The sequence below is a fragment of the Oncorhynchus tshawytscha genome, linkage group LG30, assembly GCF_018296145.1.
Source record: "Oncorhynchus tshawytscha isolate Ot180627B linkage group LG30, Otsh_v2.0, whole genome shotgun sequence".
Classification (NCBI taxonomy): domain Eukaryota; kingdom Metazoa; phylum Chordata; class Actinopteri; order Salmoniformes; family Salmonidae; genus Oncorhynchus; species Oncorhynchus tshawytscha.
The window spans coordinates 22,291,952-22,308,089 of NC_056458.1; the positions used below are offsets into that span (position 1 = coordinate 22,291,952).

The following is a 16,138-nucleotide window of genomic DNA, read 5'->3' on the forward strand; positions in this document are numbered from 1 at the left end:
AGCGAGCGAGCGACGCAGGGAGGAGGGAGCGAGCGAGCGAGGCAGGGAGGAGGAGCCGAGCGAGCGACGCAGGGAGGGAGGAGGGAGCGAGCGACGCAGGAGGGAGGGAGGAGGGAGCGAGCGACGCAGGAGGAGCGAGGAGCGAGCGGAGGGAGGGAGGGAGCGACGCAGGGAGGGAGGAGGGAGGAGAGCGACGCAGGGGGAGGGAGGGAGGGAGCGAGCGACGCAGGGGAGGGAGGGAGCGAGGAGGAGGGACGGAGGGAGGAGGGAGGGAGGGAGGGAGGGAGGGAGGGACGGAGGGAGGGAGGACGGAGGGAGGGAGCGAGCGACGGAGGGAGGGAGGGAGGGAGACGGAGGGAGGGAGCGAGCGACGGAGGGAGGGAGCGAGCGACGGAGGGGAAGGAGGAGGGAGCTGACGCAGGGAGGAGGGAAGGAGCGACGGAGGAGGAGGGAGCGAGCAGGAGGGAGGAGGGAGGAGGGAGGGAGGGAGGGAGCGAGAGCGGAGGGAGGGAGGGAGGAGCGACGGAGGGAGGAGGAGCGAGGGAGGGACGGAGGGAGGGAGGGAGGAGGAGGGAAGGAGGGAGCGAGGGAGGGAGGGAGGGAGGGAGCGGCGGAGGAGGGAGGGAGGGAGGAGCGACGGAGGGAGCGAGGAGGGAGGGAGGGAGCGAGAGACTGAGGGAGGGAGGGAGGGAGGGAGGGAGCGAGGGAGGAGCAATGGAGGGAGGAGGAGCGACGGAGGGAGGGAGGAGGGAGGGAGGAGCGACGGAGGGAGGGAGGGAGGGAGGAGGGAGCGAGCGACGGAGGGAGGGAGGGAGGGAGGGAGCGGACGGAGGGAGCGACGGAGGGAGGGAGCGACGGAGGGAGGGAGGGAGGGGATGGAGGGAGGGAGCGAGGAGGGAGCGACGGAGGGAGGGAGGGAGGGAGGGAGGGAGCGAGGAGGGACGGAGGGAGGGAGGGAGGGAGGGAGGGAGCAATGAGGGAGGAGCGACGGAGGGAGGAGGAGCGACGGAGGGAGGGAGGAGGGGAGGAGGGAGGGAGGGAGGGAGCGAGCGACGGACGGATCTGGAGGGGAGGGAGCGAGGAGGGAGCAATGGAGGGAGGAGCGACGGAGGGAGGGAGGGAGGAGCGACGGAGGGAGGGAGCGAGGGAGGGAGGGAGGGAGGGAGGGACGGAGGGAGGGAGGGAGGGAGCGAGCGACGGAGGGAGGGAGCGAGGGAGGGAGCAATGGAGGGAGGAGCGACGGAGGGGGAGGGAGGGAGGGAGGGAGGGAGCAAGCGAGCGACGGAGGGGAGGAGGGAGGAGAGCGACGGAGGGAGGGAGGGATAGACTGAGGGAGAGCGGCAGGGAGGGAGGGAGGGAGCGAGGGAGGGAGCGAGCGAGGGAGGGAGGGAGCGAGCGACGGAGGGAGGGGGTGAGCGACGGACGGAGGGAGGGAGCGACGGAGGGAGGGAGAGAGGGAGCGAGCGACGGAGGGAGGGAGCGAGCGAGCGACGGAGCGACGGAGCGAGCGAGGGAGGGAGGGAGAACAAATTCTTATTTAAAATGACGGCTGGCCAAACCTGGACAACGCTGGGCCAATTGTGCGCCGCCCTACGGGACTCCTAATCACAGCCGGTTGTGTTTACCGTGTATGTTTTATTGTTTATTTCATTTTTGTTTGTTTGACATGCCAATAAAGCCCCTGAAATGAAATTGAATTGAGTGGCAGAGGCAGAGAGAGAGGAGTGTATACCCTGTGAGGAAGTAGAGGCAGAACAGTGACACACCACGAAGACTGAGAGGGAGGGGTGCAGGTAGGCGGGGCTATCGCCCTGCTCATGTCTGTATGTGTTACGAGGTGTGTGTGTGTGTGTGTGTGTGTGTGTGTGTGTGTGTGCTGCACACAACACCAGGAACAGCTGAATGAGGTGGAGCTCCGGCTAAAGACTCTCTGGCTCTCAACAGAAAGATAAGAAACTAAGAAAATACAAAGACAAAAGGAAAGAGAGGCAGAACGTTGAGTATTTCAGCAGGGCTGAGGAGGGTTGTGGGCCCAGAAGCAAGGACTAGACTGGCTTGCTGCACTGGAGGAAGGTCTGTGGTGCCTGGGCAGGCCCAGGGACGCCTGAAGAAGGAAGGGAGAGAACAGGGGATTAGGCCCTGTGAGGAGGACCATGGAGGAGGAGGAGGTGTTGTGTTACTTGGACAAAGTGCTGGAAAATGAGGATGTGTTTGAGTGTGGAGACTTGGAGAGTCCTCTAACACCAGGATGCATGCTGATGGCTCCTGTCCACAGGCAGTTCAGGGTGAGTCTCAGGATGCATCCACAATGGCATCCTATCCCCTATATAGTGTACTACTTTTGATCAGATAGGGCTTGACCGCATAGGGGTTTGGCCAAAAGTAACAACATAGGATTTTGGCTAAATCTGCAGCCTACCACTGCCCCTCTACAGGAAGGGAGACAGGATTTGACAGGGGGAAGAAACTGCCAACGCACCACAGCTTGCTCACCCATAGACAGGCTTGGTCTGTACTGTGTGCTTGGATAAAAATAACAGAGTGAAAAGTATTATTGGTGTCTTTTCACAATGTTAAGAGCAAATTCTTATTTACAATGACGGCCTGGTGCTGTGTATGTAGACCTCTGCTGTGAGGGTTGTGTGTGTGTGTGTGTGTGTGTATGTAGACCTCTGCTGTGAGGGTTGTGTGTGTGTGTGTGTGTGTGTGTGTGTGTGTGTGTGTGTGTGTGTGTGTAGACCTCTGCTGTGAGGGTTGTGTGTGTGTATGTAGACCTCTGCTGTGAGGGTTGTGTGTGTGGTGTGTGTGTGTGTATGTAGACCTCTGCTGTGAGGGGTGTGTGTGTGTGTGTGGGTGTGTGTGTGTGTGTGTGTGTATGTAGACCTCTGCTGTGAGGGGTGTGTGTGTGTGTGTGTGTGTGTATGTAGACCTCTGCTGTGAGGGGTGTGTGTGTGTGTGTGTGTGTGTGTGTGTGTGAGTGACAGGGTTATGTGTGTGTGTGACAGGGTTGTGTGTGTGACAGGGTTGTGTGTGTGACAGGGTTGTGTGTGTGTGTGTGTGACAGGGTTGTGTGTGTGTGACAGGGTTATGTGTGTGTGTGACAGGGTTATATGTGTGTGTGTGACAGGGTTGTGTGTGTGACAGGGTTGTGTGTGTGACAGGGTGTGTGTGTGTGTGTGTGTGTATGTAGACCTCTGCTGTGAGGGTTGTGTGTGTGTGTGTGTGTGTATGTAGACCTCTGCTGTGAGGGTTCTGTGTGTGTGTGTGTGACAGGGTTGTGTGTGTGACAGGGTTGTGTGTATGACAGGGTTGTGTGTGTGACAGGGGTGTGTGTGTGTGTGACAGGGTGTGTGTGACAGGGTTGTGTGTGACAGGGTTGTGTGTGTGACAGGGTTGTGTGTGTGTGACAGGGTTGTGTGTGTGTGACAGGGTTGTGTGTGTGTGACAGGTTTGTGTGTGTGTGTGACAGGGTTGTGTGTGTGTGTGTTGGCCAGAGAGCTCCTATTGACACCTCAACATGATGGGTGGTGACATGCTCTCTGGACCAGATTTACTCTCTGCCTGTCAAGTTCTATTTATCTCTGGAGAAATGGAACGAGGGAACAGGAGAACGAGCGAGAGGAACTTAATGCTGTCAGAATGAAACGGTGACGTCCGTCATGCTGACTGACGTGTGTGTCACAGGGAGCCCATTGTGTGTGTGTGTGTGTTCCTACAGCTGTTCCTCAGCTGCTTTAGCTAATAGTGACTGAGTCACAGCTTTGAGACTTGGGCGGGAACACAATACAACACTGACATAAGTAGCCCTCTAGTGGAGAAGGAGATGTTTCCCCCTGTCTACCCTCAACCAGTTGTGACACGTTGACCTGTAATGTGGGCACCTCTCCATTACACCACTATTTCACAATGGGCCTGGGAATTACACAAGTCTACTGACTGTGTCTCTGTCTGTGTGTCACATCGCAGTGCCTGTCAGCCTGCGGTTGCTCAGTCACATCTGCTGTCTTTGTGCAGAATAAAAGCCCTAATTAATAGCTAAGCTGTCAAACCGACTCAGTGTTGTAAACGTCTGTAAATCCTGCCGTTACCTCACTATTACTGTGTGTCCTGGATCTGTTTCATTCCATCCATTTAGTAAAGCCTGGCCAGCTGAAACACCACAGCTGGACAGGACGCCCATGTCTTCTGTTTCATTCCATCCATTTAGTAAAGCCTGGCCAGCTGAAACACCACAGCTGGACAGGACGCCCATGTCTTCTGTTTCATTCCATCCATTTAGTAAAGCCTGGCCAGCTGAAACACCACAGCTGGACAGGACGCCCATGTCTTCTGTTTCATTCCATCCATTTAGTAAAGCCTGGCCAGCTGAAACACCACAGCTGGACAGGACGCCCATGTCTTCTGTTTCATTCCATCCATTTAGTAAAGCCTGGCCAGCTGAAACACCACAGCTGGACATGACGCCCATGTCTTCTGTTTCATTCCATCCATTTAGTAAAGCCTGGCCAGCTGAAACACCACAGCTGGACAGGACGCCCATGTCTTCTGTTTCATTCCATCCATTTAGTAAAGCCTGGCCAGCTGAAACACCACAGCTGGACAGGACGCCCATGTCTTCTGTTTCATTCCATCCATTTAGTAAAGCCTGGCCAGCTGAAACACCACAGCTGGACAGGACGCCCATGTCTTCTGTTTCCTTCAGCAGTGTGTTGGGCAACCTGTTGTAATGTCAGCCAGGGTTAATACAGGAACTCCTTCATGTCAGGGGGTTTGTTCTGCTTTATTTATCCAGGTCTCATTGAGATAATCTGCTACAACGGAGACCTGGTAGGACCTGGTAAGAGAGAGACTGTAAAGTCTCAGGCCCTGCTGCCTGACGAGTACTGATGGTTGGATGGCCACTACTAGCCAGTAAGACATCCTGCCCTTGACAGTGGAAGTGGAACCTCTCATGTCCCGTCACTGTGATGCCATTGGTTTTGGAAAGTGGGATCTGTGAGGTCATTGGGGTTAATATGGAGAGGTCACTGTACAGTGTGCATTCCTTAACTCTCCTTCCTGCCCTCGTCTTATCAGGCTCTGCTCAGCCTGCTGACGTCATGTGAAGGATCTGCTCCTGTTAATAATGAATCCATCTCCCGTTTTGTCTGCCCTTTGGTATCCTCCAGACAGCCACTTCCACTCATTCTACACACACCGGGATACACAGGGACGCACAGGGGCACACACAGACGCACACACACTCAGAGACACAGACACACACACACAGAGACACAGACACACACACACAGAGACAGAGACAGAGACAGAGACACACACAGAGACAGAGGCACACACACACACACAGAGACAGAGAGACACACACACACATACAGAGATACACACACACACAGACACAGACACACACACACAGACACACAGACACACACACACATACCCCTCCACTGGTTTCTTGGGCTCAGTGCTAGTGAATGACACTCAACCTGTCTTCATCATAAGGGAGGTTTCTGAGTCAAAGGTGAACAAGGTGATTAGCTCACTAAAGAACTCTAAAGCCAAAGATGTGTTTGGGATGGACTCTACCTTCCTTAAAAACTACAAAGAGTCACTCATTGGCCCCATTACTAAGGTCACCAACACATCTATTGGTCTCGGTGTTTCCAAGGGTATGGAAGTTGGCCATAATAACGTCCATCTTTAAATCAGGCGACCCTGCTAACTTGAGTAACTACAGGCCCATTAGTATACTACCTGTGGTGTCAAAGGTTGTTGAAAAGTGTGTAGCAGAACAACTGATTGCCCACCTCAACAACAGCCCTTCACATTACACTCCATGCAGTTTGGCTTCAGAGCGAAACACTCCACAGAAACGGCCAACTGTTTTCTTCTGGAAAATGTGAAGTTCAAGATGGACAAAGGGGGCGTTGTTGGGGCTGTGTTTCTGGACCTAAGGAAGGCTTTTGATACTGTTAACCATGAGATTCTCATCACAAAATTGTCCAAGTTCAACTTTTCCCCCGATGCCTTGAGATGGATGAAATCATACCTTGAAGGCAGAACTCAGTGTGTCAGAGTGAGCAATGAGCTGTCGCCCACTCTTAGCTATGATGTGGGCGTGCCCCAAGGGTCAATACTGGGGCCCCTCCTGTTCAGCCTGTACATTAATGATCTGCCTTCTGTCTGTACTGGGTCTGAAGTTAAAATGTATGCAGATGATACAGTGATATATGTGCATGCAAAGAGCAAACAACAAGCTGCACAAGAACTCACTACTGTAATGGTCCAGGTTACAGTGGCTCAGAGACTCGTGTTTGCATCTCAATGTGAAAAAAACTGTTTGCATGTTCTTCACAAAGAGGGCAACAGATGCTACTGAGACAGATGTCTATGTGTCAGGGGAGATGCTCCATGTGGTATCCGATTTTAAGTACCTTGGCATCATACTTGATTCCAACCTCTCTTTTAAAAAGCATGTGAAAAAGGTAATTCAAATAACCAAATTCAACCTAGCTAATTTCCGATTTACACGAAATTGTTTGACTAGAGGTAGCAAATCTGTACTTCAAATCTATGATACTCCCCCACTTAACATACTGCTTGACTAGTTGGGCCCAAGCTTGCTGTACAACATTAAAACCTATTCAGTCTGTCTCCAAACAGGCTCTCAAAGTGCTTGATAGGAAGCCCAATAGCCATCATCATTGTCACATCCTTAGAAAGCATGAGCTCTTGAGTTGGGAAAATCTTGTGCAATACACCGACACATGTCTTGTATTCAAGATCCTCAATGGCCTGGATCCCCCTCCACTCAGTACTTTTGTTAAACAGAAAACCCAAACATATGGCAGCAGATCCACAAGGTCTCCCATGAGAGGTGACTGTATAGTTCCCTTAAGGAAAAGCACCTTTAGTAAATCCGCTTTCTCTGTGAGAGCTTCCCATGTCTGGAATACACTGCCATCAGACACACATAACTGCACCACATATCACACTTTCACAAAATGCTTGAAGACATGGCTAAAGGTCAATCAGATTTGTGAACATGGTCCCTAGCTGTGTGTTGCCGCTTTCCATATTGTCTGTAACTTGTGAGGTGTGGAAACACTTTGTTGCTTTTATGAATTTTGTCTTGCTGCTTTTTGTTCTATGTTGCTCTGTCTGTATGCTACGTCTTGCTTGTTCTATGTTGCTCTGTCTGTATGCTACGTCTTGCTTGCCCTATGTTGTTCTGTCTGTATGCTACGTCTTGCTTGTCCTATGTTGCTATGTCTTGCTTGTTCTATGTTGCTATTGTCTATATTGTAATTGTTTTTAATAACCTGCCCAGGGACTGCGGTTGAAAATTAGCCGGCTGGCTAAAACCGGCACTTTTACTAAAACGTTGATTAATGTGCACGGTCCCTGTAAAAATAAAAATAAACTCAAACTCAAACACACACACACACACACACACACAGACACACACACACAGACACATACACACAGAGACACAGACACACACACACACACACACACACACACACACACACACACACACACACACACACACACACATAGACACAGACACAGAGACACAGACACACACAGACACACACACACAGACACAGACACACACACACGCACACACAATACACACACACAGAGACAGACACACACACACATACACACACAGAGAGACACAGACACACACACAGACAGACACACACAGAGAGAGACACAGACACACACACAGAGAGACACAGACACACACACAGAGACACAGACACACACACAGAGAGACACAGACACACACACACACACAGAGACACAGACACACACAGAGACACACACACAGAGACACACACACAGAGACACACACACAGAGACACACACACACAGACACACACACAGACACACACACACAGACACACACACACACACAGAGACACACACACACACACACACACACACACAGACACACACAGAGAGAGAGACATAGTTCTGCCTCACATTCTCAGTAGAAAGCCTCTGCAACAGTTGTCAGATGGTATCAAAGGTTATGATTTCCATATAGCCGATCATTTGTTTGTCTGTTTGCTCTTATACAGGATGTTACACCTGTTTGTAGCAGCTATATGTCAACCATGTTGAGTGTGGAAGCACTATAAGACACATGGGACACCTTATCAAAGAGGGAGGATTCTTTTGGGTGTTATCCTAGTTTGTGTGTTTGGCTGTGCAGTTGACCCTTGAGTCCTATGGGTAATGGTGAGAGAGACAGTTCACCAGGCTCCTCAGAGGAGGGAGCTCTTCCAACTCAATTTAAATGTATTGCCACCGGGGCCCACCGGTGTAACTGCTTGCTGCTGACTGTACAGTGAACTGCATGATTGTAGCGGGTTTACTAACGTGTTTGTTCTTGTAGCTATGTTGACTGACGTGACAGTTTTTTTTTGCCTGGTCACAGACAGCTGATGTGTTGTGCACTGAAGTCCACAAGCGAACAGAAAAGGTGAGGAGGAGAGAGCGTAGATAGATGTGAGAAGGAATTATATATTCAGCGAACTGTTTGTATGTGGCTGCTATGAAAGTGATCTGTGTTTACGTGTGATCAGGGGTGTATTCATTGCGCCGATTTGGTTGAAAAAAATGTATCAAAATGTTTCTAAAAAAGGAAGCGAACGAAACGGGGACAAACATACCTGAATTTGTCCAATAGAAACTCTGGTTTGCAACTGTTGTACCAATGATTACTCCCTAGATCAACTAGATGCAGGCAAGAGTGTGCAAGGCGGTATTAAATATGTCATCTCCTGTCTGTCACCTTGGTTACTCAAATTCCACCTACGTTGTAAACTTGTAACCTTTCATTCATAGGCCAGGTTGAAGCAACCTCATGATGGGTACAGGGAACATGTGAGTATCATGTGGTAGCCTGAACCTATCGCTGTTACGTTGAGCTGGGTGATTTCTAATATGCATGACAATCATCCACTATTCTGGAAGAGAAATAAGGCCCTGTTGAGAAGGAGATGTATCATCCTCATGTTGGACAGCGCCGACCTCCACTGCAGTACACTATAATAGTACATTCTACTACTGGACCCTGTTGGAGCGTTTCATCTACAGATGTTAGGACACAGTCCGTTGTTTTCATATGGCTTAATGGGAATACATTACAATAATATCAATGGGAGAGCTCAACAGCCTCTACATTTGGTTAACAGGATGTCAGTTTTAATACAACAACTCTACCTTTTATGTGATCATGTTTCCCAAAGACAAACAAACCCTTGACTTGTCTTTTACAATAAACAGAGTATTTTATGAATAAATGCTATCTGACTGAGTGCTCTTCTATTCTCGTTTCACACAAACTAGTGTTCATACCAAAACCCAGACTGCTTTTAAGGAACTAAATGGACAAAACTACATGAGCTCATTCAACCCTGAGCACAACATGGCTTATTGGCTAACATTTGTAATATTGGTTTGCATTGTCAGAACTGAGCCCTTTGAAAACACAAAAGCAGCTGTAACTGACATTGTGCTCTCTGGGTGGGCGTGGTTTTGAAAGGCTCCCCTGGTCTGTGGTTTAAGGAGGACAACAGACAGGGCGAGCTCCCCTGGTCTGTGGTTTAAGGAGGACAACAGACAGGGTGAGCTCCCCTGGTCTGTGTTTTAAGGAGGACAACAGACAGGGTGAGCTCATGGTCCTACTTTAAGAAGGCGTGTCTCATCCTGCCCAGCTCCTTGTTCACACACTCCCTCTCATTCTCTCTTTCAACCTCCTCCCTCACTGTCTTTCAGGGCCAAAACAAACACCTCCACTTGGACTCGACTAACCTATGCCTGCCAGTACCCATGACTCATTGTGGGAGGCGAGGGCACAAGAAAAATGGCCTCTCTTACAAACAGTAAATACAAACAGTAATGCAAGCTACAGACACAGTTCAGACACACCAAGTACAGCTTTTTCCCTTCAAGACTTGAGTCCTTTCCATTCTCTGAAACAGGCCGCAGTCAGTGTTTGTGCACATGGCTGTGAGATGACTGCCAATGTGTTTACTATCAGAGTTGAGCAGCAGAGTTAACCATATTCCTCCACCATGCCCTGCCATCACCGTTTTCACATACTGTATGGAGTATTATGTATGACTGACATGTCTCTCTCTCCTGTCTCTCTCTCCTGTCTCTCTCTCTCTCTCTCTCTCCTCTCTCTCTCCTGTCTCTCTCTCTCTCTCTCTCTCTCTCTCTCTCTCTCTCTCTCTCTCTCTCTCTCCTCTCTCCTCTCTCCTCTCTCTCTCTCTCTCTCTCCTCTCTCCTCTCTCTCTCTCTCTCTCTCTCCTCTCTCCTCTCTCTCTCCTCTCTCTCTCTCTCTCTCTCTCTCTCTCTCTCTCTCTCTCTCTCTCTCTCTCTCTCTCTCTCTCTCTCTCTCTCTCTCTCTCTCTCTCTCCTGTCTCTCTCTCTCTCCTCTCTCTCTCTCTCTCCTCTCTCTCTCTCTCTCTCTCCTGTCTCTCTCTCTCCTGTCTCTCTCAATTCAATTCAAGGGGCTTTATTGGCATGGGAAACATGTGTTAACATTGCCAAAGCAAGTGAGGTAGATAATATACAAAAGTGAAATAAACAATAAAAATGAACAGTAAACATTACACATACAGAAATGTCAAAACAATAAAGACATTACAAATGTCATATTATACATATATAAATATATATATATATATATATATACAATGTTGTAACAATGTACAAATGGTTAAAGAACACAAGGGAAAATAAATAAGCATAAATATGGGTTATATTTACAATGGTGTTTGTTCTTCACTGGTTGCCCTTTTCTTGTGGCAACCGGTCACAAATCTTGCTGCTGTGATGGCACACTGGAATTTCACCCAGTAGAAATGGGAGTTTTTCAAACTTGGATTTGTTTTCGAATTCTTTGTGGATCTGTGTAATCTGAGGGAAATATGTATCTCTAATATGGTCATACGTTGGACAGGAGGTTAGGAAGTGCAGCACAATTTCCACATTTTGTGGGCAGTGTGCACATAGCCTGTCTTCTCATGAGAGCCATGTCTGTCTACGGCTGCCTTTCTCAATAGCAAGGCTATGCTCACTAAGTCTGTATATAGTCAAAGCTTTCCTTAAGTTTGGGTCAGTCACAGTGGACAGGTATTCTGCCACTGTGTACTCCCTGTTTAGGGCCAAATAGCATTCTAGTTTGCTCTGTTTTTTTGTTAATTCTTTCCAATGTGTCAAGTAATTATCTTTTTGTTTTCTCATGATTTGGTTGGGTCTAATTGTGCTGCTGTCCTGGAGCTCTGTAGGGTGTGTTTGTGTTTGTGAACAGAGCCCCAGGACCAGCTTGCTTAGGGGACTCTTCTTCAGGTTCATCTCTCTGTAGGTGATGGCTTTGTTATGGAAGGTTTGGGAATCGCTTCCTTTTAGGTGGTTATAGAATTTAACGGCTCTTTTCTGGATTTGGATAATTAGTGGGTATCGGCCTAATTCTGCTCTGCATGCATTATTTGGTGTTCTACGTTGTACACTGAGGATATTTTTGCAGAATTCTGTATGCAGAGTCTCAATTTGGTGTTTGTCCCATTTTGTGAAGTCTTGGTTTGTGAGCAGACCCCAGACCTCGCAACCATAAAGGGCAATGGGCTCTATGACTGATTCAAGTATTTTTAGCCAAATCCTAATTGGTATGTTGATATGTATGTTCCTTTTGATGGCATAGAATGCCCTTCTTGCCTTGTCTCTCAGATCGTTCACAGCTTTGTGGAAGTTACCTGTGGCGCTGATGTTTAGGCCAAGGTATGTATAGTTTTTTTGTGTGCTCTAGGGCAACAGTGTCTAGATGGAATTTGTATTTGTGGTCCTGGCGACTGAACCTTTTTTGGAACACCATTATTTTGGTCTTACTGAGATTTACTGTTAGAGCCCAGGTCTGACAGAATCTGTGCATAAGATCTAGGTGCTGCTGTAGGCCCTCCTTAGTTGGTGACAGAAGCACCAGATCATCAGCAAACAGCACACATTTGACTTCGGATTCTAGTAGGGTGAGGCCGGGTGCTGCAGAATTTTCTAGTGCTTGCGCCAATTCGTTAGAGGGTGGGGCTTAGGCTGCATCCCTGTCTCACCCCACGACCCCGTGTGAAGAAATGTGTGTTTTTTGCCAATTTTAACCACACACTTGTTGTTTGTGTACATGGATTTTATAATGTCGTATGTTTTACCCCCAACACCACTTTCCATCTGTTTGTATAGCAGACCCTCATGCCAAATTGAGTTGAAGGCTTTTTTGAAATCAACAAAGCATGAGAAGACTTTGCCTTTGTTTTGGTTTTTTGGTTGTCAATTAGGGTGTGCAGGGTGAATACATGTTCTGTTGTATGGTAATTTGGTAAAAAGCCAATTTGACATTTGCTCAGTACATTGTTTTCATTGAGGAAATGTACGAGTCTGCTGTTAATGGTTAATGGTTACTGTTGACGCATATTCCACGGTAGTTATTGGGGTCAAATTTGTCCTTGGTTCCTAATATTGGGGAAGATGCCAGAGCTAAGGATGATGTTAAAGAGTTTTAGTATAGCCAATTGGAATTTGCTGTCTGTATATTTGATCATTTCATTGAGGATACCATCAACACCACAGGCCTTTTTGGGTTGGAGGGTTTTTATTTTGTCCTGTAACTCATTCAATGTAATTGGAGAATCTAGTGGGTTCTGGTAGTCTTTAATAGTAGATTCTAAGATTTGTATTTGATCATGGATATGTTTTTGTTCTTTGTTCTTTGTTATAGAGCCAAAAAGATTAGAGAAGTGGTTTACCCATACATCTCCATTTTGGATAGATAATTAATTTGTGTTGTTGTTTGTTTAGTGTTTTCCCATTTTCCCAGAAGTGGTTAGAGTCTATGGATTCTTCAATTACATTGAGCTGATTTCTGACGTGCTGTTCCTTCTTTTTCTGTGGTGTATTTCTGTATTGTTTTAGTGATTCACCATAGTGAAGGCATAGAATCAGGTTTTCTGGGTCTCTGTGTTTTTGATTGGACAGGTTTCTCAATTTCTTTCTTAGATTTTTGCATTCTTCATCAAACCATTTGTCATTGTTGTTAATTTTCTTCAGTTTTCTATTTGAGATTTTTAGATTTGATAGGGAAGCTGAGAGGTCAAATATACTGTTGAGATTTTCTACTGCCAAGTTTACACCTTCACTATTACAGTGGAACGTTTTAACCAGGAAATTGTCTAAAATGGATTGAATTTGTTGTTGCCTAATTGTTTTTGGTAGGTTTCCAAACTGCATTCCTTCCATCTATAGCATTTCTTAATGTTACTCAGTTCCTTTGGCTTTGATGCCTCATGATTGAGTATTGCTCTGTTTAAGTAGACTGTGATTTTGCTGTGGTCTGATAAGGGTGTCAGTGGGCTGACTGTGAATGCTCTGAGAGACTCTGGGTTGAGGTCAGTGATAAAGTAGTCCCCTCGAAGCCTACCATTGACTAGGTACATACCTGCCGCTCTGTACCATCACTCATTCATATATCTTTATGTACATATTCTTTATCCCTTTACACTTATGTGTATAAGGTAGTAGTTTTGGAATTGTTAGCTAGATTACTCGTTGGTTATTACTGCATTGTCGGAACTAGAAGCGCAAGCATTTCGCTACACTCGCATTAACATCTGCTAACCATGTGTATGTGACAAATAACATTTGATTTGATGATTTGATTTGATTTACCGAGCGTGCGACAGAGCTGCAGGAGTTGTGACCTGTTTTTGTTGGTTATGTTGTCATAGTTGTGCCTAGGGGGGCATATGTGGGAGGGAATGCTGTCACCTCCAGGCAGGTGTTTGTCCCCCTGTGTGCTGAGGGTGTCAGGTTCTTGTCCGGTTCTGGCATTTAGGTCGCCACAGACTAGTACATGTCCCTGGGCCTGGAAATGATTGATTTCCCCCTCCAGGATGGAGAAGCTGTCTTCATTAAAGTATGGGGATTCTAGTGGGGGGTTATAGGTAGCACACAGGAGGACATTTTTCTCTTTTAGGATCATTTCCTTTTGAATTTCTAGCCAAATGTAGAATGTTCCTGTTTTGATTAATTTAATGGAGTGAGTTAGGTCTGCTCTATACCAAATTAGCATACCCCCTGAGTCCCTTCCCTGTTTCACACCTGGTAGTTTGGTGGATGGGACTACCAGCTCTCTGTAACCTAGAGGGCAACCAGTGGGTCCGTCTCCTCTATACCAGGTTTCTTGCAGGATGACAATGTCTGTGTTACCGATTTCTTTGGTGAAGTCCGGGTTCCTGCTCTTTAGGCCAAAGGCAGATGACCTCAGGCCTTGGATATTCCAGGATGATATAGTGAAGGCTTTTTGTTCCATAGAGTCTCCAATGTTGTTGTTCGTGGTTTGGCCTCGGGCCAGTAAGTGTGAGCAGAGCCTGCTGAGCATCTGGTACATGCCATTGGCTTGGGCGAGTGTGAGAGTGCGGGTTGGGACTGTTTGCCCGCTCACTACCTGGGCGTATGTGTGGGCTTCCATGTTGAGGCCCTCTTTGCGGGGGTGGGGTGCATGGGGTGGGCAGGAGTGGCATAGGTCTGATCTGAGGGGGCCTACGTGGGGTGTGGGCATGGTTGACGTGGGGGGGTGTTGATAGGTTGGGGTGGGGGTGTGGATGTGTCTGGGGGTGCTGTGGTCTGGATGTAATTCCTCTTGGCATGGGTCCTCTATGTGTAGGTCCAGGGGGGGTCCTGCAGGTCTGGGAGGGTGTCTCGCTGGTCTGGGTGGGGTGTCTATTGATCTGTTGCTCCTGTGTGAAGTGTTGGGGATACGTTTGAGAGCGATGTCCTTTAGGGTTCGGGTGAAGGTGGGCACTGCTGCCTTGTAGAGGTGGACCTGGTCATAGAGGCTGTTCAAGTCCAGGGTGGAGTGGTGGGCCAGGAAAACATTTGGTTTTGAGGCACAGTCACGGGAAATACTTGCGTTTACCCGCTGTATTGTGGCAGGGTGGAAGTCTTTTCGTGGTAGCAGGGTGGAGATAACCACTTGTGCGTTGGGGAAAGTAGACAAAGCCTTTTCAATCACTCCCTTCAGTGCTGTGGCCACCCTTTCCTGCTGTGCTCTCAGGTCGTTTGTGCCTGTGTGTATTATTATGTGGCTAGGTGAGCCTAGTTGGTCCTCAGACAGAAGGTTGAGGGCGTGCTGGGTGTTTGGACACCAGAGTTTAGACACACTGTGTTTGGGAAAAAGTTTTTTTTCTTCTATATATTTCCCATTTCAGTCCATAAGTAGTACAATCTGTGTCTTGTGTTTGTCCTCAGTGGGTGTGGGGGGTTGTCAGAAGGGCTATCAGGGTGACTTACAGGGGGTGCTCAGAGGGGGTGCGAGCCGCTGGGCTTGGGGTTCTTCATTTGTCTGTTCTGCTGTGATGTCGACTCTATGGTCAGGGTCTGGTGTGGACTGTTCTGCTGTGGTGTCGAGACTTTTGTCGGGTGCTGATCCTGTTCTTTCTCCTGTTGAAGTTGTCTCACCACTGTCCAGAGTGCAGATGTGTCTCTCTCCACCTCCAGCATTCCGGGTCTGGTTAAGGGGGTGTTGTTGTGCTGGACTGTTGTCTGGGTCTGTGCTGACTGAAGTGTAATCACCTGCTGTTCCAGCTCCACCTGCCTTACCTCCAGCTGGGTGAATTTGTCCTTCATTTCAATGAGGGAGTGGTAATCTGTGCTGGGAGGTTGACTCTCCGCTGGGGGTTGCTCGTCTGTGGGGTTACATAATGAAGAGGTCTGGTCTGACCCGCTCGGGGTGGGTTATCTTTGTCAAGGGAGAGCTTTTCCTGCTGGGCTAATTCTTTAATTTGGTGAAAGTCCAGCAGAAACTGTTTGGGGTTACCCTGTACAAGTACTGTTCCGGACTTATAGAGGTTTATATTAGCTGACTCAGAGTCATCGTTGTCAAGTATTCTAGTTTCCACCCCTCGTTAACCCCCCCTCTCTTAACAAAGTGTTAGTGTGCTAATATAGCACTGTGCCATGCCAGGGGATGGTTTGTGTGGAAGATAAGGTTGCTGATGTTCCCATTATTGTAATAGTCAGCAAAAAGTGTCTCTTGATTTTCCAAAAGGAGCTTCATTTTGTAATCTTTTCT

The 16,138-nt window shown here is 48.2% G+C and overlaps 1 protein-coding gene across 4 annotated transcripts in view; it reads left to right on the plus strand.

Moving 5' to 3' along the window:
- LOC112228572 (active breakpoint cluster region-related protein) overlaps positions 1-16,138 on the plus strand; it is a 260,234-nt gene that overhangs the window by 102,399 nt on the left and 141,697 nt on the right. Inside the window, exon 3 of one of the 4 annotated variants that reach the window (XM_042309124.1) lies at positions 13,751-13,758. The exons of the other annotated variants lie outside the window; for them this stretch is intronic. Within the exon in view, the coding sequence (XP_042165058.1) occupies positions 13,751-13,758 (8 nt within the window). The remainder of the gene's footprint in view (positions 1-13,750; positions 13,759-16,138) is intronic. 4 annotated transcript variants of the gene reach the window in all.